A 23810-nucleotide genomic window follows, 5' to 3' on the forward strand; every position below is an offset into this window, starting at 1 on the left:
GAAGTCAATAAAAGTTCTCATGAGATCAGTAAACTGCAGAAGTCAGTCCATGTATCCAAGTCTCATACTTGCTGTCTCATACTTTACTGCAGTCTATTGGACACATAATTTTGGGAGGAAATTCTGACAATAGCTGGTAGCTGCTACTGGAAAATTATAGATCACACGTAAGAGCATGGTTTTGACAGCAGTAACTATCACAAGGTCTCAAGCAGGGCATTAAAGAGAGACATATTTTAAAAGTCTCTTCCACAAACAAAAAAACCTGCTGGCACTTTGCAAACCAAATTTTACCTCAAAAAGCTCAAGGAAGTGCTGATACACCCTGAGTCTCACCATGAAACAAAGCTAACTGTGACCAAAGTGGTACATCACATTTTAGTGCTCTGCAAAGACCACGGTTCAGATCCCAGAGGACTTTCTGCCTGAGCAAAGCACCAGCCTCTGGAGGACTGAACAGCACTGTCATGTCACTGTCAGGATGTGTACTGATCCAGTAACTTGGAGTTGCTGCATAGTGCTTTAAAATATTTGTAGAAATACCCCTCTGAGTACACACAGACTCCTGAAACACACATATGCAGAAGTTAGAAGTTGGAAGGATAATGACAATGTATAAGCTCACACCAGGCACCTAAGTGCCCTGATCTTCAAGTTTTGAAAAATAGCTCAAAAAGACCCCTTTGGTGACAAAACCATACAGCAATAAAATCCTTGTTTTTTTTCCAATACTGCAAACTCTAAATGTTGTGTATGTTATTTTTCAACAAGTAATACCCTAATCTATAAAAAATTTTCCAACCACAGGTAAATATGCAAACAAAGGTATTCTGAGTGCAAGTAACAATCTGAAGTTTCTACAAACAAACTAAATCTTCCAGTAATGTATAATTTGAATTGCAAACACTTAAAAGTGTTGCAGTTTGCAGTTCTTGCTCATTCTTTTTCCTATTCATGTCTAAAATGCAATTGAGACTCATAGATAGCTAAGTGATAAATACCTGTTGTGTTGTAGTCCTCATCTGATTTTAGTTAATAAATCAATTTTTGTATTTCCTCAGTAAACAACAGGTTATCAGAGCAAATGCTTGTTGTTTTTAAATACAGCTCTTAACACTTAGAGGAGTTTTTAAGTAGAGCTTTTAACTTTGCATAATTTAATTTTAAAAAAAACTATTCTCAGGAGTTGAAAATGAACTTAAGATATCGAGAAAAAAAAATCTTTGTAGAAAACACAGCTTATAAGATTTTGAAATTAGATTCTTGCCATGTAAGCACTTCCAACTGTGAACAGAGATTATCTGATTACTGGTGCATGAAAAAATGCTAGTATTTCACTCAAGAATCCACCTGCAATGGATGCCCTCAAAAAAACCCTCCCCTAGAGGGTATTCAAGCAAGAGCTGTTCACAGTAAAAGAACCATTACAGATGATCTTTTTTTTTAATTTTTAAAAGACTTTGAGTTTGTATTTGTTTCATTTTTATTTTAAATCACTCATTTTAAAAAAGGTCTACATTAAGGCCATCAAGATTATCAAGTGGACACATGCATACTTTTGTAATACAATAAAAAGCCTCAAATAGTGAAATGAATTGAAGAATACATGAACATATACATGCACAAATTCTATTTTTACTAGAACCTGAAAATTTTTCATTTGAAAAATGTTTTTTTAACATGAGTTTCAATTTAAAAAAATCTATATACGTCTAATTCTTTAGCCTTTTTCATGTGAAAAATATTAAAAGTTGCTGCTGAATGGAGATACCTGTGCTGCAACAACCACTATATTAGCTATTCCCTTCATTGGTATACTTCAGTAAAATACTGAAACAGAATTATTTGCCATTAGAATTACATAATGTGCTCATCTATAATAATAAATAATGAAGCTAGTCTTCTGCTTCCAAAATTTCATACTGCAATTCATAATTCCAAAAAGAGTAGGGGGTTTAAAATATTCAGTGTTAGCTAGAAATGAAAGCTGCTGGCTTTGTTGCTGCTTTTGGAAGTTTAAATTTTGTGTCTCGTGTTAAATACAGTTAAGCAGGCAACACATGGAGATTTTCCTTCTGAAATACAGATGAAGTTTCCAGTGATTATATTGTGAACTTAGTCCTCTAAATGTAAGTACTCTACTTTGCATTTCACCACTCCCAAAAAAATCAGCCACATCTCCACTCTTTTCTGCTTATCAAAACATCCAAAGGAATAAGAGATGACCATCTGAGCCCTTAAACTCAGCCACAGTAAAACATATCTATTATAATTATTTCAAATAGATGCTATATACCTCTTGTATTTTTTTCACCCCTTTTATATTCAGAATAATTGAAAATCCTGTAAAACTCCTCCACACATTTCTTCAAAAGGATGTCTCACACAGAATGTACTTGGAGGTAATCAGCATATAAAATACTCTATTTCTTTCATACATAACAATTTGCATACATCAAAACTGAGTAGTCGATATTTTTTATGTACAACTAAAACCACTGAATGACAATGTTAGATAGAAGAATGAAATTTTTTGACACCAATAACCCACAAAAACCTGACAAATGTGCTAGCATGCAAAAGTTCAGAAAGTAATACAGTCTAATGCTTCAGGCCTCTGATAGGTACAGCAATAACCTAAACTTAAGGCTAGATCCTAGACTATCAATGGCACTCAAGCATACCAGACCTCCAACAATCCCACAGCTTTTTAAGGAAAATGTGTTTGAGAATGACACAGGTATTCAAATGCCAAGAACTGTAAGTCATGAAAAGAGAAGTCCTTTATCTTAAGATCTGTAACTTTACGTAAACAGAAATAACAATAAAGGAATAAATTGTAAGGGACTTTTGCTTCACCAATAACATGGATGTCTCAGACAGGCTTCAGAACAGGAAAGGCAACAGCTTATAGCCTCTGGAACAATGTAAACTGACCAAGATCCAGTTTCACCCAATCAAATGCTTTTATTCATTAGTCACAAGTGCTCAATCTCATTCTGAAGAAATCTTAAAAAAGGTCAGTTGCATCCTAAAATTCTTAATTATTTCTGTAAATTGCATTGAGAAGCTAAAATAACTAATTTGCATGACTGTCTTCATTTGAAAACAAATTTCTGGTATGCAGGATGAACCAACCCATAGGGACTCGAGCAAGGTCTTTCCTTAAAAACTTCAGAAAAATCTTCTGCACATACTTTTGATAATCCTACTAGACAGTTAATCTGGTCAGCATCTGAAAGTATCTATATTGAAGGATGAGTAACAAATAACTTTAGCTGTATTTTTTCATAGTGAAAACCAAAACCCATAGCATTTCCAAGAGATTAAAAGCTATGGTTTTCAGTGGCATCTGAGCTAATCTAGTAGCATATACTAGCAAGAAGTAAAGAACTCTGGCAGACAGAGTCCTCACTGATCTGATAAAGACATCTTTGAGAGAAAGATGCTCATCTACTAGTAGGAAAATCACTGAAATCTAGAGGTTGTGGGTGCCTCACCAAAGTTGTCTTCACTGAACCAGCTGTGGAAAAAAAAAGGTGGGAAATTTTTGTCATAAAGCTCAGCACATGTGAGTCTGAACTGATCATCTAGAATATGTGGACTAAAACTAAAATGCATTCCCCTCTAGTTCCTCTAGTTTGTGCAATATATTCAGGAGACATTTGACAAAAAACTTTAAACATGGCCTTACTGAACATATACAGTTCACACTGGGAAACAGAGTAGCAATTCCATAAGGATTTTTTTACCATATGCCTAACTCAATAGGCATATGGTAAAAGAAGAGGTTTTGTTGGTTCTTTCTTTGGGGTAGAGGGGAGGAGGGAGGTGGTGGTTGTGGGTTTTTCCCTATTTCTTACAGCAGAACAGTCCAGAATTAACAGTCACAATTTCTCAGCTTCTTCAGTTTGTATCAGCCAAACCCTAAGAATAATAAGCCTGACATCCAGCCACCAAAAAACTAATCTCATTGTCCAGAGTAGTTACCTGGACTATTAAGGAACTTCTGTATTATCTCAATGCTTTCTCAAGAAAGAAAATGAAGCTAAAAGCTAAGCTAAAAGATGTGATGAAAAAAAAAAAAAAAATTGCCAGTGTTGGGAATAGTTTGAAAGACTGAATCAGTTGGTAACCAGATCAAGAAATTCTGTGGATATTGCTGTTTGCCCCCACAAAAGCCAAAATCATCAAAGATAACATTGTACTCCCCGCTGTGGTACCTCAGCTTCTAATGAATTTAGCCATCTGATTATGCAGCATCATTCCTCAAAGTACAACCTTCTGAATGTGGCATTTCTGGGAACAGCACCAAAATATGACAGCAATCACTGTGTGTTTTGTTAATGCCTGTGGCTAGATTTTGTATTTTGGAATACCTTGAGGCATTGGGTAATGCAGATATCAGGCAATTCTTGTGATGATTTACAAAGTCATAGTACATCTAAATGTACCATGGCAATTACTGTTTGATAAATGATGTAGTCTTAGGAAGAGAGGACATTCTTCCTTCCAAAGGATCCATTATGAAACAATAGAAGTTATAAAGGGATACAAAGTCACCTAGTACTTACAAACATCATACAGAAAAGCACTTGCTCCATTTTGATGAATATAGTAAAACATAAAGTAATTTATGGGGTTTCATTTTAAAAAATCACTATATACTTTAAAAATGAAGTTATTTACTGATACAGTATGTCTTTATCTAAAGCAAGGTAAAGACAAACAAAAATACCCTTAGAATTCTCTATACTCCTCCTTTTCGAGAAAAAGAAAGTATTCAGGCAAAAGCTCTAAGTTGTGCCTACATGATACTAATTTTTATATCTCTGATGTTAAGCTTAAGTGATCCAACACAAATTTTTCATTCATGAATGCAGTTAAATCATGTTTTGCCTTGAGTAAATTAGTATCTCAACCTCAGTAATGTCAAGGGTCTGCAATTCACAGCCCTGTAAGCTATCATCTAAGCCACTGAAGCAGTATTTTCCCAAGCCCTCCATAACATCATTTTTCTTTTTTCCTTGATGTTCTCACACTTTAGGTCTTGTGTTGTTATTATGACAGCCCTGCAACTGCAAATCCCAATAGTGCTGTATGGTAGGTACTTGTGGGAAAAACCATCACTACAGTCAGAATGGTCCCTCTTTTGTCCACCCTCCAGCTTCAGGTTTCCTTACCATTTGTTTGTAGACTTTTACTTTATGGCACAGAAGCCCCATATGCAGTGCATAGACACAACACTTGAACCTAAAAATTACCATACTTCAATCAAAATGAACACCCTTTGTGTAACAATACACATGAAAATCTAGAATGAAAATTCTTTCCTAGGTTTCTGGGCTGAAACCCTCCATGGGTTGTTGTGACTGAAGTGCAGGATGCAGAACTTCATCTTTCTGCACCTCAAACAGTTGGCCTTGCCCTATTGATTCCTGCTGTCCAGATCCCTCTGCAGAGCCCTCCTACCCTCCAGCAGATCAAAACTCCCACACAATGTGCTGTACTCTGCAAACTTCTGAGAATGCACTCAATCATCAATAAAAATAGGAAATAGGACTAGCCCCAACACTGAGCCCTTGGGAACACCACTTGCGGCCAGCTGACCACTCAGCGTAACTCCACCCACCACCACTTTCTGGACACAGCCATTTTTCAGCCCAGCCAAGAGTGCACCTGTCCAAGGCATGGGTTGCCAGTTTCTCTGGGAGAATGCTGGGAGAGACAGTGTCAAAGGCTTTACTGAAATCCTGGCAGACAACAGCATTTCCCTCATTCACTAGGCAGGTAACCTGAACATCAAAGGAGATCACACTGGTCAAGCAGGACCTACATTTCCCAAACCCATGCTGCCTGTGCCTGATCCCCTGATTGTTCTGTACATGCCATGTCATGGCATTCCATGAACTTACTACTTTCAAAATCACAGTGGATAAGCAAGAGTGATTCCTAGCATGACTTCAGTTACACCCAGGTCAGAGAACCCAGAAGCATTTCCCAGTCTGAGTGATGGAGCTATATTCTGATTCTGTATTTGGGCTAGACACAAATCTCTCCTTTCCTAAAGTGGCCATTTTGTGCATTTCTGAAGTAGGATTGAGAGGTGTTGTAGGTTATCAGTCTAGATATCTGATATCCAATTTGCCTTATACAGTACATTACCCAAATAAAATCTAAACAAAGAAAGAAAAAAGAAACAAAAATAAATAATAAATTCATTGCTTTGTTTCTTTTTTCCCACCCCCTAACTATTCTCAAGATATATGAAAGACTCTAGACAGCCCGTAACAATCTAGCAAAGTCTAGATTCTTCATCCAATTTTTTTTTTTGGCAGAATATTTTCTATGGTTTGCTAATAAAGGCAAACCATATTGTTTTGTCTATTGTTCTAGAAACTAGAATTCCTTAGGCATATTTTTATTAATCTTCTCTAGAAAACTACTTCTAGTCTGAGATAGCTTCTTATAGAAAATTCAGTGCTTATTTATTCATAGAAAGTATGTACTATAAATAATCAATCCTAATACATGTCAGAGCAGAAAAAGAAATTGGTGTAAAGTAATAAAAATGTTGTGATTAAGTTTTTTCCATACATTTTCTTCCATCCATACCTGCAACTTCTGCCTGTCTCAACATAAAATCTGAGTACATACTAGAAATTAGCGTGGATTAAGAACTAAAATTCTGATAAAACACACTTTTCCTGTTTAACAAGAATCATCTAAAGGGGCCAAATAAATTTAAGAGATAAATTTATCTCTAAAAATCACTTAAGTTCTAAGCCTATTTAGTAAAATGTGCATCATGTTCATTTCCACTATCTCCTGTCATTCACCTCTATCCTCAACTTTTCAGTCACAATGTCAAGAAGGTTAATGCAGTTACATGAATTTGTGATGGACCATTTCACTCAGATTTGCTAAGGCAAACACATACAGTTGGCTGGTAAACAATTTACTCCTCAAAGAACAAGTTCTTCTCAGCTGAAAAGAGACCTCTGCCAAATCAATACATTAAATGATGGGATATTAGCCGCAAAAGGAAGGGGCAATCCTGGAACCTGACCATCCTTTTTTAAGCACTAAATACTTCTAGACATTCAGATATTAGGCACGGTGTCATTGAAGGCAGCAGTATAAACCAGTGCAAAAACAGTGTTAATGAGATCTTAGTCATGCTTATAATCTTTTAACTATACAGTTCACAGCAAGCAAAGCAAAATTGCTCTCAAAATTGCTGTTGTATGCAATATGTCCATTTATATAAATAGGGGAAGGTTGCTTGTTAAGAACATGAAAGGCTAGCACTCTTCAACATCTGAGGAAAAACTGCCTTCTTCTGTCTGCTTTTTTCTTAGCAAATTTTGAGCTAAGAAAAGTATAGAAATTCTGTTTTAAAATGTGAACAGAAAAAAGTTTTGTAACTATGGAATATAACTTAAAAGTAAAGAAATGGTTAAGCAGCCCCTGCATGGTCTTCATCAGCTATTACATTAATATCTTTAAGTGATGTACATGAGTAGGATGAAGGCAAATTTTACTCTAATTTTCTTTCCCTCACCCCCATGTACTAGTCACAGAACCATTAAAACCCACAGTTTGTTAAGCCTGCCTTTATATCATCCCAGGTAAATTTCTTCAGATTCTTCATGCACTTCTCTGCAAAACGACATGAGAACAAAAACAAACAAACAAACAAACAAACAAACTCCAAACAAACAAACCCACCCCAACCTCCCGCAAAAAAAAAAAAAAAAAAAAAAACAACAAAAAAAAAAAAACCAACAAAACAAAACAGTCCAACACTCCAAAAACCCAAGTATTTGAAATGAAGAAAAAAGATGACTTTTCATGATTCTTGGGACAAACAGATTAAAAAAAAAAAACAACAAAAAAAACCCCAAAAAAACCAAACAAGCAAACATTCCTAACTAAAAATATATTCAGTGATGATACCAATAACTACTTTATATAAATACTTTATTAGGACAAAAATAATAAAAATACTATTCAGAAGAAAACAGACTCAATTTCAAAGCGTACAATCTAGATTTCTACAAAGGAATGATGATGTCAAAAATTGTACTTTTACCTTTACCAGTAAGGTCAAGGTACATTGTACCCCCTCAAACTAAACCAAACCCTCATGTCCAGAAGCATCAGCTCCTGTTGTAAATCCCATTTGATTTATATCCTGCTGGTTTAAGTTCTCCAGAACACAGTATGTGAACTGCCACTCCTCCTACTACGATACTCTCTATGCTCTTGTGTGTCTACTATCCCTGTGCGCCATCATGCTCTTTTTCTGCGGAAGTCAATCATGTTAACCTTCCTTTCAAACTGGTCATCTGTCTGCAACTCAGTGCCTGTTTACAGACTGACTAGGATGGTCCTCTTGAGGCAGTAATAAGCAAGAGAAGGAAAACACGCCAACATGCTGGGGATGATGAGTAAGAGGAGAAGGGGTTAGGTCATTTAGGAAGCATCCTCATCTTTCACAGAGAAGGTAAGAACTGGAATAGGCAATCTCCTCATCTTAGACATGAACATGCTTAGTGCTTAGCTTTCAGGCCTTAAGAGCTAGAAGTGGTGTTACAAGTGCTAGCACTGCTGTTAAGAAACCCATTAATTGTCTCCCAAAATGGAACTGCCATTTCTTCATCATCTTTATTGATGTCTCAGGCTCCAGACAGTTATCTTCTCCTATTTACACATTTTGTTTCCTCTTGTATAAACCAGCTCTAACTAGTTTCAGGAAGCAGTGAAGTATCAAGCCTCACCAAATGACCATTCTCCAGGAGCAAACAGAAAATGAAATCTACCACAGAAGGATGCTTCTGTGAAGTGTTATTATCCGGTGATCATTTACCTATATAAAAAATGCAAGGCTTATTTAGCTTTCCCATCTTAGATATTTAATAGCTAAGAGAATTCAACACACTGGGACTATTACAACTGCTCCCATTTCCTGTCCTTTCTACAGCATTGCTAGTGTAACTTCTACATAACAAATGTAATTTTTATTGCCAGAACAAGAAATCCTTCACAAAAAGACACTTAAAACCAGCTTAAGAGAACTGCTAATGCAAAACACCCAAGAGTTAATAGAGTTTCCACTTTATTGGTCATCATATTGACCAGTATTACACCTTTATTATGTCATGAGTGGAAAACATTTCACAGGATCTGAGATGCTAAAGCAAATAAAAAAGTTACAGAAAAAGAAAAACAGAAAAAAAAAAAAACTTGCTGAAAAAGAAGAAAAATAAAATATTCTAACTACATACTCTAATTTTGGTTTTCTCAAGCTAAAACTTTTATAGACAAGACAGATTTGGACAAGAGGAAAATCCACTATAATGTCTTATTTCCAAAGCCAACAGGAAAAAGAAAATACAGATCGAAAATTACAAGTATAAATATACATTTGCTACTCTACAGAACAAGAGAGGGTCAGCCATCTCTTCTAGGGAGGAACTTTTGCTTCTGCTTCCATGCCTCTCTATGACCATAACAACTTGGTGTAAGAGTAATGGCACATGCTAACTACACCATTAATCCCCTGCATTTCAGTAACATCACACCCCTCTACCAGATCAGGGCAGATAAATCAATGTAGCATGCCTTTTACAGTACAACAGTATAGAAAGCTTACTGGATCTTCTAGTTTGTTTTGGTTTTTGTTTTTGTTTTGGTTTGGGGGGTTTTGTTTGTTTGTTTGTTTTTATGTAAGTGCCAGGTGGCCTGCATTCTATATTCCTAACACACTGTCTTTGAAACATCTCTATGTAAAGGTGACATCAAACCAATAGAAAAAAGAAGCATTTACCTTCAAAAACTGTAACTCACACATAACTACAAGATCTTGACAAAAAGAAAGACATAATAAATGTAGGATTAAACAAAGCAATGTATTTTCTTAATAACTGTTAGACTCTTTAGATTTAAGCAGTAAGCCCACCTGCACTGTAACTTGTGTACCTGAACTAAATCAAATATTATCACAATGAGCATGAAATTAACAGGCTAGCTCTCTCATCCAGCTCCATGACTAATTTCCAGTTATGCCAACTGCTATTATTTAATCTGTAAAAACCACTGGATCTACATCATCCATCCCCAAATTCACCACCTGCACATTTGAAAACTACACACACTGAATATTTCTAATTCAGGAAGCAGACCTACTGCTGGCTGTGTTAATACAAATTCACAGCCTCAGGCACCACAGCTCATCTGTCCAGCTGTGTATAATTTGCAGGAAGTTTTACTTCCCCTCATGCCATTGTGTACTGAGAGCTTATCTTTGCTTTCATGTAGATCATATAAAATGCAGTAGGCAGACATAATAATAATTACATTATTGGTAGATATATATTTGGATTGGGAAACCATAGCAAACCAATCAGTGACTATGTACCTGACTGAGAAGAAACACTATGATTGATGAATGCTTCCCTGAAGTGCTGCATTGGACCTTCTGCATTGGAGTTAGGGTGAAGGGCACATTTCATACAGCACCAACTCACTAGCTGCTTCCTCTAGTTGTTGCTATAATCATTTTCCATTATTTGCCTAAGACATCCCATGAAATCCAGATACATTCCCACCAATTAAAAAATGTCAGAGAGTTTTGGCAATGGCAGATGTACCAAAGATTTCTTCTCTTCTTGCATAGTTCCTCTGGAATTCAGGAGAGGAATTTTTTTTGTCACAAATCACCTATAAAATAATACTGAAATCTATGATCCAAAAACATTGCAACTGAACATTCAGGAAAATTATTTACCAATGTTAAAATGCTAGTTTGGAGAGCTGGCAAGAACTTGAGCACTACCACAACTAATGAGATAACTGAATCAAAAGGTGAACAGACTGGATGTGAATACTCCATCTAACACACACCCAGTTCCTTTGACAAGCAAATCCAAGAAACTTCAGAAAGAGATCACAGATGGAAGCAAGTCTGTATAACCATTTGTCTTTATAAAAACAGTCACCAATAAAACATGAGTTGAGAAAACATGGTCCTGTATCATCTAGCATACTCTTTTAGTGTGCATAATCATCATGCTTATAACAAGCTCTTTAAAGAAGGGATGGAGATGCATTATTTTTCAGAGCCTATGCTTTCTTTTTTATTTTTCAAACAAAGGTTTGAAGGCAATTTCATTAGCAGAACTAAATGGGAAGTTGGGAGAAAATTTTTAAGCATTATATATGATATTGCCAGCTCTATGGAAATACTCCATACCATTTTATCCAAATACTACTTTCTCACAGAACCTGATCAAAAGCCTCTTGAACTTAACAGGTATCTTTACAATAAATCCAACAGACCTCATTGCATGACACTAATCTGTCAGTGGTCCATTTATCTTGGTCCTGTTGCACACGTCTTTTAATGTTAATGGTTTATGCAATGTCCAGTAAGAAGATGAGTAAAAATTTATTGTACGTTAAAGAGCATGTGGCTTTTATCTTATATGGTGTTCTACATGAAGAATATATTAATTTTGTTTATTTTAAAAGATATGTCTGGAAGACATTCACAATAGATCAGACAAGGTAGAATCATATCTCAAAGAAAAAACATATTTGTTATACAATTTCAAGGCAATTTGTTCTGTATATGACCAAGTAGTCAGAAGAGGTATTTCATGGATAACTGGTATATAAGTGATAAATTACATATATGTTGGAGTAAAGTTAGTAAAGAAATAAAGAGAAAGGCTGGGGGGAAGAAAAGCTTATTTATGTTCAGAGAAAGAATTCTTAGTTGTATAATTTAACTGCTGATAATTTTTGAGTAAACCCCTGTTCTTTTTAATTGCAGAGTTCTTTGTAGTGTCTGCAAAAAACTTTATTTAAGAGGAGAAAAGCTGTCCGGCATGTCCACTTCCAAGCATAAGATTTATGCAAAATTTAAGTCTAAAATCAGTACCACAAACCCAGTACCACAAAAATCAGTACAAAACAAAGATAAATGAATAAGCAATAGAAATCTGATTTGATTCAAAATTATTTTATTTCAAAAGAGGCTATCAGCTTTGTACTGGTTTTATTACATTTGGATGGATATGAAGTAAGGCTTTTATATATCAGAAGTCAAAATGTGATGTATAATGTAGTATTTTTTAATTGGAATAGAACAAATAGGTATTTGGAGATAATTACTGCAAAATCTGTTTTGGAGCAAAAATACATACCAGGCAGATTTATTAAAGTCTGTTCACTTACTTTCTACCAGAGTTTAAAACTGTAAAAAAACCCCAGTTACAGAAAATATAACTAATTTATTTGAGCCTTTTCCATGCTATTTCTCTAAACATATTTTTTGAAAGACTTGTTGGCATTAAACTACATATCTTCTCACTGATGGTCCAAAGTGATGTTAACACTTCAAGAAGCTTGATCACTAACCCAGCTATGTCTGACAACAATATCATAAGATCACCACATGATGGCACTGACTAAGATCACTGGTCAATCCTGGAAGGACCATTAACCTGACAGCAACACTACTGCAGAGCCTGAAAATCTCTTCATTCTAGCTCTGAACTGGGACTACAGCCCACACAGACACTACAGTAACAGAAACTTTCAAAATAATCAAGCCATTAGACCACTTCAATTACCACTTTGGGTCAGAAATTCTATTTATGATTGTTGTCTTTTATTTCTGGCTGTCCTAGACCTCTCCTAATTGGCAATTACTACCTCCAGCTGGAGGACAAAGGAAAAGTCTTCCCTCTGAACTGTCTGAACAGAGAAGCAGTGGCCTGTCTTGTTTTGTCTGTTGCATTCAACAGATGCAAATCTGAAAAATACTGTTAGATGGAAGTTTGCTACCATCAAATCACGCCAGTGTTATTTCATGTGTCATCTGTTATGGTGAAACATTGAAGGGGCTTAGTCTTAATAATCTGTATAACTAAATTTCAAAAGTATTTCAATTCATTTCAAAATAAATTCATACACAAGTAAATAGAAATTTCTATTTATGTTCATACTATAATGAAATTGTTGCAGTAACTGCAGAGTCAGTAAGAGTACCACTCATTTTCAAAGCTCACCCCTCTTAAAAGGCTCAGCCTCCCCATCAATTTGCAAATCTCAGTTAGCACATAAGTAACAGAAGATAGACAAGCATGGAAAATCCTAACCCTCCACTGAAGCTCGCCAGTGGTATGCACTTACTGAAATACATCCTATGACAATGAGTGGTGTGTGGGCTCAGCACAGAAGACAGCTGAAAGACTCATACATTGTGACATCAGTGACTACAATTTATTTTTAGATTATTACAGTACAAATCTGAGCATTCCTAGCTAGGGATTGTTCCAGCATGTGGTAATGCATTCGGTTTGAATTAGCCGTGACAGTGGTAAAGCCCCACTGCAGATCTCACAGGAAAAGTGAGTGTATCTACAGGGGCTGCTTCTATTCAGACTCTCGTGTCGGCTATGCATGCAAGCCATAAAGTAACCCTGTTTCATATACAGCTTATTTTTAATGTCAAAATTCATCCCCATTTGTTTACATGGGGGGATGAGCTTAAAAAGGGATGAGCTTGCTGGAAATGTTTCAAGAATAACTTCTCACTTTTTAAATTCAACCACTGTCAACTGTCTATAAATTGTATCTTTCAGTTTTCTATTCTCTACCCCTATATCCAAGTTGAGAAAAGTTTATTATCACTGTGTCTTATCTCATTGCTAAAAATTTTCCAAGAATATTGCCAATAAAACTTGTTACTTGCTCTTCCTCCACTAGGCAGCAAAGTCTTTTTTTCTTGTTGGTGTTTGTTGTTTTTTTTATTGGTGCATTTTTATTTTTCTTTCAAATCCAATCTGGGCACTACTAAAACAAATATAATGAGAAGTGGAGAACTATTAAAAGATGACATAGTTGAGTACATAACCCCATCAGATGTGAGGGTCAAGATGGTTCACAGCATAAATGCTTTACAAACATTTCTTGAGAGCACCTGAGTTGAACTGTGACAGAGGATAGCTGTAGCTGGCCATGAGATATTTACAACGATTTGTGCAGCTTTTGTTTATTAGATTTTTATTACTGTAAAGACTCCCAGCCTTGTAATTCTGTGCACAAAACTAACCAATTTACTCATGCAGAAGAGATCTTGAATCCTGATGACAAGTCTTCAAGCGACAGAATGACTAAATTATATGCTGGTTATAGCACGATGCTTATTCCTGTCCTACCCAGGTGGAGCTGTTCTTTACACTATGTGATTCAGCCATCAAATAGCAGTGTGCGTGTTTCAAAGGCCAAGAGGAGGCTGTATTGAGAACCTGTCAAAAACAAACGTGCAAACCTCTATGTAGCAACCAGTAAGTGTTGCTTGAATCAATCTTTTGTTAAAAAATAAAAAGGCCAAAGAGATCCTTGTTTCTATATAATATTTTTAATACAAAGCTGCAGTTAAATAGGTTTTCTTTCTGCCTCTTGCCTTCATCTCTGCATGACAGGTCTCCAGCTGAAGGATGCTATTAGGATTGACATTTTTATCCAATGTAAACATTTTCAGGTGAATGATCTGCCCAAGAACATGGGATTAACTAAAGATAAAGTATTTGGAGGACTACAAAATATATAGGCGAGCACGGCATCTCCAGTAAACCTCCCAGTTTTATCACTTGTCCTAATTTAATCCAGTTGGCCTGCTCTGTTCATTCTATGAGGCTTGCTTTTGTTCGCTCACATTGTGATGACTTTAAAAGAAATTACACTGATCACTGTGCTTTGCTGATCAAGAAAAAAACACTGGGAATTTTTGAATTTACAGTCTGCATCTTTGTGATACAGCACTGCATTTTAAAACAATAGTGGGTGAGTAATCACTCTCTCCAGAAATGCAGAAGGAAAAAGTATTCTCTTATCTATATGAATGTATTCCAGTAGAGATCAAAACTAAGGGCCATTACATTCAATGAAAAATTAAAAAAAAAAAAAGATTTCAAATTAGCTCTGAATTAGCTTGGTTCTCTTGAGAAGCAAGCTAATTCAGAGCTAATTTGATTTTTTTTTTAATTTTTCATTGACTATAAGACCAAGATGTTTTGGATGTCAAACTGAATTTCAGTTTTAGTATTTGGTACAGCTTAATAGGTTGCACTTGCACACGACCCACCAAAAAAAATTTCATCTATATGATACACTGGCATATGAATAGATAAAAGAAAGGGTAATAATAGCTGTGTTTATATACAAAGGACTAATAATTTCGTGATTATAAATATCATGTCAAAAGTTAATTTCTTTTTCTATTATTCTGAGAAAAATACAGGCCACCATAGACATTGCTGTTTTGAGTAACCAGAAACTGCATGACATGTTTTCATGGTTCTTAAACCTTAATGATTCATTTGAATATGATTCATAAGACAATGCATGCAACCCTCTACTCAGCAATATCAGCAAAAAATACTTGGAATTTCCTGCCTTAATGCACATCTTTATAAAGGCGACCTATACAAAAGCCTACACAGGTATTAACAGATAGGACATAAAGTAAGTAAAATGAAAATAAAATGCGGAGTTCATTTGACATATGAAATCAGTTCACTTTTACAATGCAAAGCAGTGTTCTTAGCTAGGAATTAAAACTAGTGGAAATAATTGCTCCTTAAGGTCACAAATAGTTTATTTCTTTAGTGCTGAGGATTTATACATTTAATAAAAATTTCAGTCCCACATGATATGGGAAAAAATATTACCCTTTAATACATGAGATCTGCATTAGCAGATGTATTTATGTTTTAGGAAGAGAAGAACAGCAGGGATTTCCATTTTGGTGCAACTGTAAATTCCTCCAATTAAGCTTTGAATTCTAATCTCCTAAATATATGCATGTATGTTCTTAACGTTATTAACTTAAAACCAAACTAGAATTTTATCAGTGCTTGCTTTCAAAACTGATCAAACATCAGGCTAAAGGGGTGTATTCAAGGGTGCTGTGGGGGGTATATTTTGGGTTTTGGCGGCGGCGTTGGTTTCTTTCCAAATACCAAACATACGAACTCGGCCGTGTGTTTCAGCCATCCCTACGAAAGGCAGTAGCACCCCGGAGGCTGCAGACGGGCAGCCGGGCACGGGCACCCTGAACCGCAACTCAGGTGCTGCGGTTCCTCCTGGCTCCCAGCCCGGCCGAGGCTGCCGCGGCCGGGGCGCGGCGGCTCCCTGGCCCCCGGCAGTGCCGTCGGGGGAGCTCTCCGCCCGCCCTCCGCCCCCGGCGCCGCCGCTGCCCCCGGCCCGGCGAGCACCCCAGCGCCAGCCCTGCGAGCGCCCCAGCTCCGGCCCTGCGAGCGCCCAGCGCAGCCCTGCGAGCGCCCCAGCTCCGGCCCTGCGAGCGCCCCGGCTCCGGCCCGCGCTATGAGCGCCGCAGCTCCGGCCCTGCGAGCGCCCCAGCTTTGGCTCGTGCTATGACCGCCCCAGCTCCGGCCCGCGCTATGAGCGCCCCAGCTCCGGCCCTGCGAGCGCCCCGGCTCCGGCCCGCGCTATGAGCGCCCCGGCTCCGGCCCGCGCTATGAGCGCCCCAGCTCCGGCCCTGCGAGCGCCCCGGCTCCGGCCCGCGCTATGAGCGCCCCGGCTCCGGCCTGCGAGCGCCCCGGCTCCGGCCCGCGCTATGAGCGCCCCGGCTCCGGGCTGCGCGGTGCGCGCGGGACGGCCCCGCGGCGGGGCGCACGGCGCCGCGGCGCGGGGGGCGGCGGGCGCGCGGCTGGAAGGGCCCGCACCGCCACCTGGCGGCCGCGCCCCGCCTCTGCCGCCGCGTCCCCCGCAAACTTCTCTCCCCCCACGCCGCGCGCCCAAACCGGCCAAGTTTCCCGGCCGCGACGCCATCTATTCTTATATTCTTAGCCCCGCTCCAGGCACGACGGCGGGACACCCGCCCCGACCCATTCCCGCTGCCCGTGTCCCGCACCCTTCCGCAGCGGCAGCGCGGGACGCGCCCTGCCCGCCCCGACCCTGCGCGCCCGCGAGATGTGTGCGGGGGCGGGCGGGCGGAACGGCGGCTGCCCGGGCCCCGTCCCTCAGGGCGGCTGCGGCGGGGCCGCCCCCGCTCCCCGAGGCGGTGCGGGGCTGCCGGCGGCCTCTCCCGCGGGGAAGGGGCAAAGCACGGCGGCCGCGGAGGCGCCTCACGCCGCCAGCCCCCGCCTCGCCCGCCCCCGCCCCAGCTTTGCAGAGAAGCCGATTTACTGCCGAGCTGGGGAGGAGTGTGTGTGTGGGGGGGGGTGGGGGTGAGTGGTGGTGGTGCTTGTCTCTTTTTTTCTCCTTTTCTTTCCACCCCGCTCCCCCCGCCACCGGTCCGCGCACGCTGGCTCTCCCCAGTGCCAGTCCCCGCTCCATCACGTGCGGAAGCCCATGCCCACCACAAAAGCGGGCATTTTACCCGTGCCCGGAAAGGAAATAAAGAAAAAGAAGAAAAGAGAAGGAGCAGGAGAAAAGAAAGGGGGAAAAAATGGGGGGAAGGGGGACCCACCACGGAATAGCTTAAGCGAAAGCGGGTGAACCGCTTAATCCCAGAAGATCCAAGATTTCCTCTGAGCAGCCGCCTCCCTTGTCCCTCCCGCCGGTCCCCATCCCTGTCCCTTTTTGCTTTTTCGTGGCTGTGGTGGTGGCACGGAAAGTGGTTAACCAAAAACCCTACGTGTTGGTTTTGTGTTTCCCTGAAAACCACAGGCTCACACAGAGCATGAGGTACCGCTCCTGCCCCTCTTCGCTCTTAAAAGAAACTGTGGCTTCGCTCTTTCTTTCTCTGCCTGTACTGCAGATATTTTTTCCCTCCTCTCCTCCACACTCTTCTGTTTATTTCCCTGTAAAGCAAAGCTACTTTGTAAACATCTCACACAGAACCTCAGAGCCTTTCCAATAGCTGATTGCAGCAAAATGCCTCCAAACAAATTATGGTGCAAGGGAGATATAAGGGACGAGACCGAAGTGGGTAAAAAAGAAATAAATTTGCATAAATATGCATATGTGACAAGAAGATCGCGTATGATGGTGGAAATGTCAAAAAGAAAGTATCGCTTTATCATGATGGGAAAAGTAAAAGCACAGACGACTGCAGCAAACTGCTCGCCCTTTGCCAGAGTACCAACTGCAACACCTCTCCCTCTCTTCCCCCACCCTCGCCGAGAAAAAAAAAAGGGGGGGGGGGTGAACAGAAGAAAACAACAGGAAAAAAATGAAAATGAACACTCAAACTGCAAATCCGGTACTCCTACCTTAACACTGGGATAGCTGAAGAAGCATAGGGGTCTTTTTTACACAGCCAGAATCTTTCAGGAAATCCTCTCGGGCTATCATGCAGCCAGGATTATTCACATACGGTTCCTGCTCTCCTTTTTGGAATCCAAAGCGATTGGCTTCTCCAAAGGAATGCAACGACCACGAAAGGGGGGGAAAAATTAAAAATAACAAGAAGAAAGACAACAACACTGGATTTGAAGGAAACTCGTGTTCTCGGTTGTAAGCGACCTACATTCAGGCAGAAAATTCATTGCAATCAGTGCGAGAGGGAGAGTTGAGTCTGCAAGTAGGAGCTGTGATTGCCTATGCAGAAAGACCGAGCCGCGGAGAGACTGATCTGCAAGGCAAGGCGAGCTGGGAGAGAGAGGGAGATGGGGGGGGTGGGGGGGGAAGGAGGGGGGGAGAGGTCCAGGCTGTACCAGGCGCTCTCCTCCCGCTATTGGACCAAACTGAATGAAATTCACAAAGCCGCCAGCCAATGGCTCCCCGCAGCCAGCCCAGCGCTACAGAAACCGCATCTCCATCCACAGCCCCCCGCGAAGGAGCGGCGCATCCCCGCGCGAAGCGGCGCCGGCGGAGCCGGGCCGGGCACCGGGGGGCTGGACAGGTGGGCACTGCGCACACGGAGGAGTGAAGGTGTCCCCATCTGTGTGTGTGTGTGTGTGCGTGTTCCGGAGGATCACACAATTCACACTGCCGATCTCTCTGCTCCGTGGTCATGTACAGCAAGTGCAGTCTTTGTTAACCCTTTACAGTAGCAGTTTCTACAATACCCGCCTGTTGTTACCATATTCACCCATCTGCGTTTTCGTGGAGCTCACAGTATAATTGTACACCAAGCAATGAAGCATTTTGTTCCTGTTCCACATCCTCCCAGAAAAAAACAGCAAAGCAGTCATTTGCCCTGTGCTCAATCATTCTAAACAGATTTCCTATTTTTTTCGTAGGGAGACCTGTTATTTGAGGTTCATATTTTAGTTAGCTAGCCACTAAGCTAAGTGATGGTCAAGTGGGGGCTCTCTGGTTGTTGCCACATGCTACAACATAGGGTCTCTGGTTCATTCCTGTGTATAGTTTCAGACTGAGGGTGGTGAAGCAAATATGTGCTTAGGCCTCCACAGGTACACCTTGTTTCACTCCACAGCATATTCACTTAATCAGTTTAATAACAGCACTTACACCATCCAGAGTGCAAGACCCCACATTGAGAACAGGTGAGCATTGCCTGACTTCACTGAGGACAGAGCAGAGAGCAAAATAAGGGAGTCTTAAAGATCTTTTTGTCATCATTTAAAACAAAAATTATATTCATACCTTTATGAGATTTCCTTCCACAAGAGTTGTATTAGATTTCATAAGCGGAGTTTTTGAGATTCTCAGTTCTGAAGAAAAACAAAATCCGCAGGTCTTCTTTTCTAGAATCTTTGTTTCTGCCCCCATGTCAGATCCTCAGTAGAGAACAGATAGTGCTTTGAATTCTCAAATCTAAATTGTCTGTGATATTTGGCTTATCAATCACTTCTATACTCTGCTGTTTCAAAGGGGAAAGGAATATATACAATCTGATCTAACAGACAACTAGTAGGCCTATTGTGTGTCTGTTCTTACATTTTGCTTTATGGTATGAAGGATACTTCCTTAGGTGTCACTTAGAAACATATGTTTTGGTTTTAAATGTTGTAAATCTAAGTACAGGTGTAATTCACTGACTTAGAACATCTTAAGAATTGCAATAGCCACTGTTAACTTGTCAGTGAAGTAATTATATTTATTTTACTTAATTATATGTTTTGACTTACTTATATTAAGTCGCTCTAGCAGCAGGTGTTCATGCAAGTGAATTTTACTGCTTTTGTTATTTTAATAATGTACCCACAATGTGCAACCAATCATATTGCTTGAATGAGTGAATATTTTGACACATTTAGAAAAGATGTCATCTTGCACTGCCATCTGTCCCAAATTTTGCAGGACAGTCTTTATTTTGATGAATATGTCATGCATTTTATAAGATTAATTTGGAGGATATTAAAGTGTGTGCTAGTTAATCTGAATAATGATCTTCCACCTGTGTTGTACTATAAGGAGGCAATTTGTTACAGGTTACCAAAGGATCATCTGTAATGTTTGCAATTAATGTCTGCAACTATGATTTAAATATTCTAAAGCACAGCAATAAAACTAAAATTTCTATAGGCTGTACACAAATTTGTGATCAATGTATGTAAATAAAAGGCATTCGGTCAGAACAGCAGAATGTACTTTTCTCCTCTTACAACTTTCAAAAAGCTAAATGTACAATTGGAATCTGTGGCTTATCTGCAGCAATCCACTGCATATTTATAACTCCAAGCAGGAGTCCAAGAGCAGTCCTTCAGAGACAAGAGTTACGCTTGCTATACACCACCATCACTTCTTACAAGGTCGCATTGTATTCTAGTATTGACCCAGCTTTACTTGTTTTGCTGGTTTTGTCGGGGATAGAGTTAACTTGTTCATAGCAGCTAGTATGGGGCTGTGATTTAGTTGTGTGCTGGAAACAATGTTGATAACATAGGGACTTCTTAGTTATTGCTGAGCAGCACTTACACAGCATCAAGGTCTGCTCTGCTCCTTATCCCCCCCCACCAGGGAGCAGGCTGGGGGTACACAAGGAGTTGAGAGAGGACAGAGCAATGTGCTGATCCCAACTTACCAAAGGGATTTCCCACAACTTATGGCATAATGCTCAGCATATAAATTGGGGGGGAAGAAAAAGGAAGGGGAGGACATTAAGAGTGTTTTTCTTGCAAAGTCACCACTATGCGTGATGAAGCCTGGCTTTCCTGACTGAACACCTGCCTGCCCATGGGAAGTAGTGAGGGAATTCCTTGCTTTGCTTTGCTTGCATGTGCAGCTTTTCCTTTACCTTTTAAACTGTCTTTACCTGAAGCCATGAGTTTCTCTCTCATCTTTATGATTCTTTCCTCCCATCCTGAGTGGGGAGTGAGGGAATGGCTGTATGGGGCTTAGCTGCTGAATGGAGAGGGGAGAGGAGGGAAGGGAAGGGGAGAGCATCTCAATTTTGTTTCTTTGGGGTATTTTTTATTCATTCCAAACAATTCATATTCAAAATTAACTAAATGGAACTGAATACAGCTGGCAGCTTGTCACTAGTGGTGCTCCCCAGGGCTCATAATTTTGGCCAGACCTGTTTAATATCTTTGTCAATGGTTTGGACAATGGGATCTTATGCATCCTCAGTCAGTTTGCAGGTGACACTAAGTTAGGTGGAAGTGTTGATCTGCTTGAGGGTAAGAAGGCTCTGCAGAGGCATCTGGGCAGGATGGATCGATGGGCCAAGACCAGCTGTATGAGGTTCAAAAAGGCAAAGTGCTGGGTCCTACCCTTGGGTTACAACAGCTCCACGCACGGCTACTGCCTTGGGGAAGAGTGTATTGAGACTTGCTCAGAGTATAGCCAGCAGTACCAGGGAATTGATTGCTCCCTTGACTGAGAACTGCTCAGTCCACACCTTGAATCCTGTGTTCAGTTTTGGGTTGCTCACTTCAAAAAGGTCATTGAGGTGGTGGAGTGTGTCCACAGAAGGGCAATGAAGCTGGTAAAGGGTCTAGAAAACCTGTCCTATAAGGAGTGACTGAGGGAGTAGGGGTGTTTAGTCGGGAGAAGAGGAAGGTCAGGGGAGCCCTTCATTGCTCTCTACCTGAAACAAGATTGTAGTGAGGTGAGGCGTGGTCTCTTCTGCCATATCTCAAGTGAAAGGACAAGAAGAATGGTCTTAAGTTGTACCAGGGGAGGTTCAGATTAGATATCAAGAAAAAAACATCACTGAAAGAGTATCTGGGCATTGGAATTAGTTGCCCAGGGAAGTGGTGGAGTCACCATCTCTAGAAGTATTGAAGAGGTGTTGGGATGTGGCCCTGGGGGATATGGTTTAGGGAGTATAGTGGTGGTGTTGGGTTGATGGTGGGCCTGGATACCCTGAGAATGGCTCAGTTGGTTAGAGATGGGTGATAATAATGCCAAGTTTGGGGTCTCAGTCCCTGCACAGGCCATTCACCTAACAGTGGGAATTGATGATCCTTGCAGCTCAGAATGTTCTGTGATTCTGTGAAGATGATCCTGAAGGTGTCTTTCAGAGTTGGTGATTCTGCGTGTGAAAATACTAACCTAATGCAGGGCAGGAGGGGCTTTCTACAATTTCATGAACAGAAATTGACTCCTTACCCCTCTCTATTTCCTGCTTGGTCTTCTTACTCCAGTTCGCATAGTGTCAATGGACTTATATTTCTTTTTGAGCAAGGATGAGCCAGTATGGTCCTAATACACTTTGTGCAGTTGTAATGTTGTGTTTCACTAGCCTGTTGGTGCAAAAGGCTCATCTTCAGTGGACCAGAATGAACCCCATACTCAGGTTGCTGGGTGAGTTCACTTCCTGGGTACAAGGGTGATAACATGCAGCAGACATAGTCCTTTGTAAGACCCCAAGCAAATAAGAACTGCAAAAGAAATTATTGCCAAGCTGCAGGACATAAAACAAATTAAAAGCAAATAGAATGAGTTCCCCATGTCCATCAAGTAAACAAGAAAAATCCAGAGATTATTTTGAAATAAACATGCGGAAAATTAAGATTTGGGAAAAATAATAAATGTCTCCTAGTTGAGTAGCCCCAAAATGGTGCTTATTAAATTTCAAGAAAGAAATTTGTTTCCTAAGTGGCTTATCCTCTTATGGTTTGTTTATGAAGGAGAAACTTGATTAATAACTATTTTCACAGAAAATTACACAGAGTAACAAAATTACAACACAGAAAAGTTACATCTATATTTTCAAATTCAAAATCTTTCATATATAGTAAAATTAAATATTTAATGCACTACTGGCTCATTACATGCCAGGTAAATCAAAAATACACTGCAGAGTCCCACTTGCATGGCCAATGAGATCATTTCAGAGAAGTGTACTGTGAGAACTAATACTCACTAGAGTTTCTCAAAGATATGGTATTTGTCATGATACATGCCTTTTTAGTTATATTCTAATTGCATTCTCCTTGCAGTTTTTCATTAAAACTTTTAGTGTCACTTTGTCTTTCTGACAAAGGTTCAAACCCAAAATATCGCAGACATAGAAAATAGCACATTAAGATCACGTATTTTGTGGTTTTTAGAGAACAAAATATGGAAATTTGTACTAAAAAGCTTCTGAGATGCAAACTCAAACTACATGGGGCAAGTATAGACATTGACTTTAACAGACACGGTATTTCAATTCTGGAAAAGGGGAAGCATTTGATGGGCTCTGGTCCAGCTCATGTAAAGACAAAGCTTAAAAATACCATTAAAATTATCTACTAAGATATTTTGTATCAATTGGCCCAAGTGCTTTATCGGTTTGGTTTTTGGTTTGGTTTGATTTTTTTGGTTTTTTGGGGGATTTTATGTGTTTCTTTTTTTAATTGCTTTGTTGTTATGAAGCCTTTTACTTACTTTTGAACTAAAGTGTACGAGATGGATTGGGTTTTTTTGAA

General features: G+C 39.9%; 2 protein-coding genes across 3 annotated transcripts in view; both read right to left on the bottom strand.

The window, feature by feature from the left end:
- LOC119697284 (protein bric-a-brac 2-like) overlaps positions 1-18241 on the bottom strand; it is a 28952-nt gene extending 10711 nt beyond the window's left edge. Inside the window, exon 1 of the mRNA XM_038127847.1 lies at positions 16952-18241. Coding sequence (XP_037983775.1) covers positions 16952-17376 — 425 coding nt within the window. The 5' untranslated portion in view covers positions 17377-18241. The remainder of the gene's footprint in view (positions 1-16951) is intronic.
- Positions 1-18657, bottom strand: part of NLGN4X (neuroligin 4 X-linked) — a 164437-nt gene extending 145780 nt beyond the window's left edge. For both annotated transcript variants that reach the window (XM_038127835.1, XM_038127826.1), the window contains exon 1: positions 18255-18657. The gene's annotated coding sequence lies outside the window, so the exon portion shown is untranslated. The remainder of the gene's footprint in view (positions 1-18254) is intronic.
- Between the last annotated feature and the right edge of the window lie 5153 nt (positions 18658-23810).

Source organism: Motacilla alba, chromosome 1, assembly GCF_015832195.1.
Source record: "Motacilla alba alba isolate MOTALB_02 chromosome 1, Motacilla_alba_V1.0_pri, whole genome shotgun sequence".
Taxonomy (NCBI): Eukaryota; Metazoa; Chordata; class Aves; order Passeriformes; family Motacillidae; genus Motacilla; species Motacilla alba.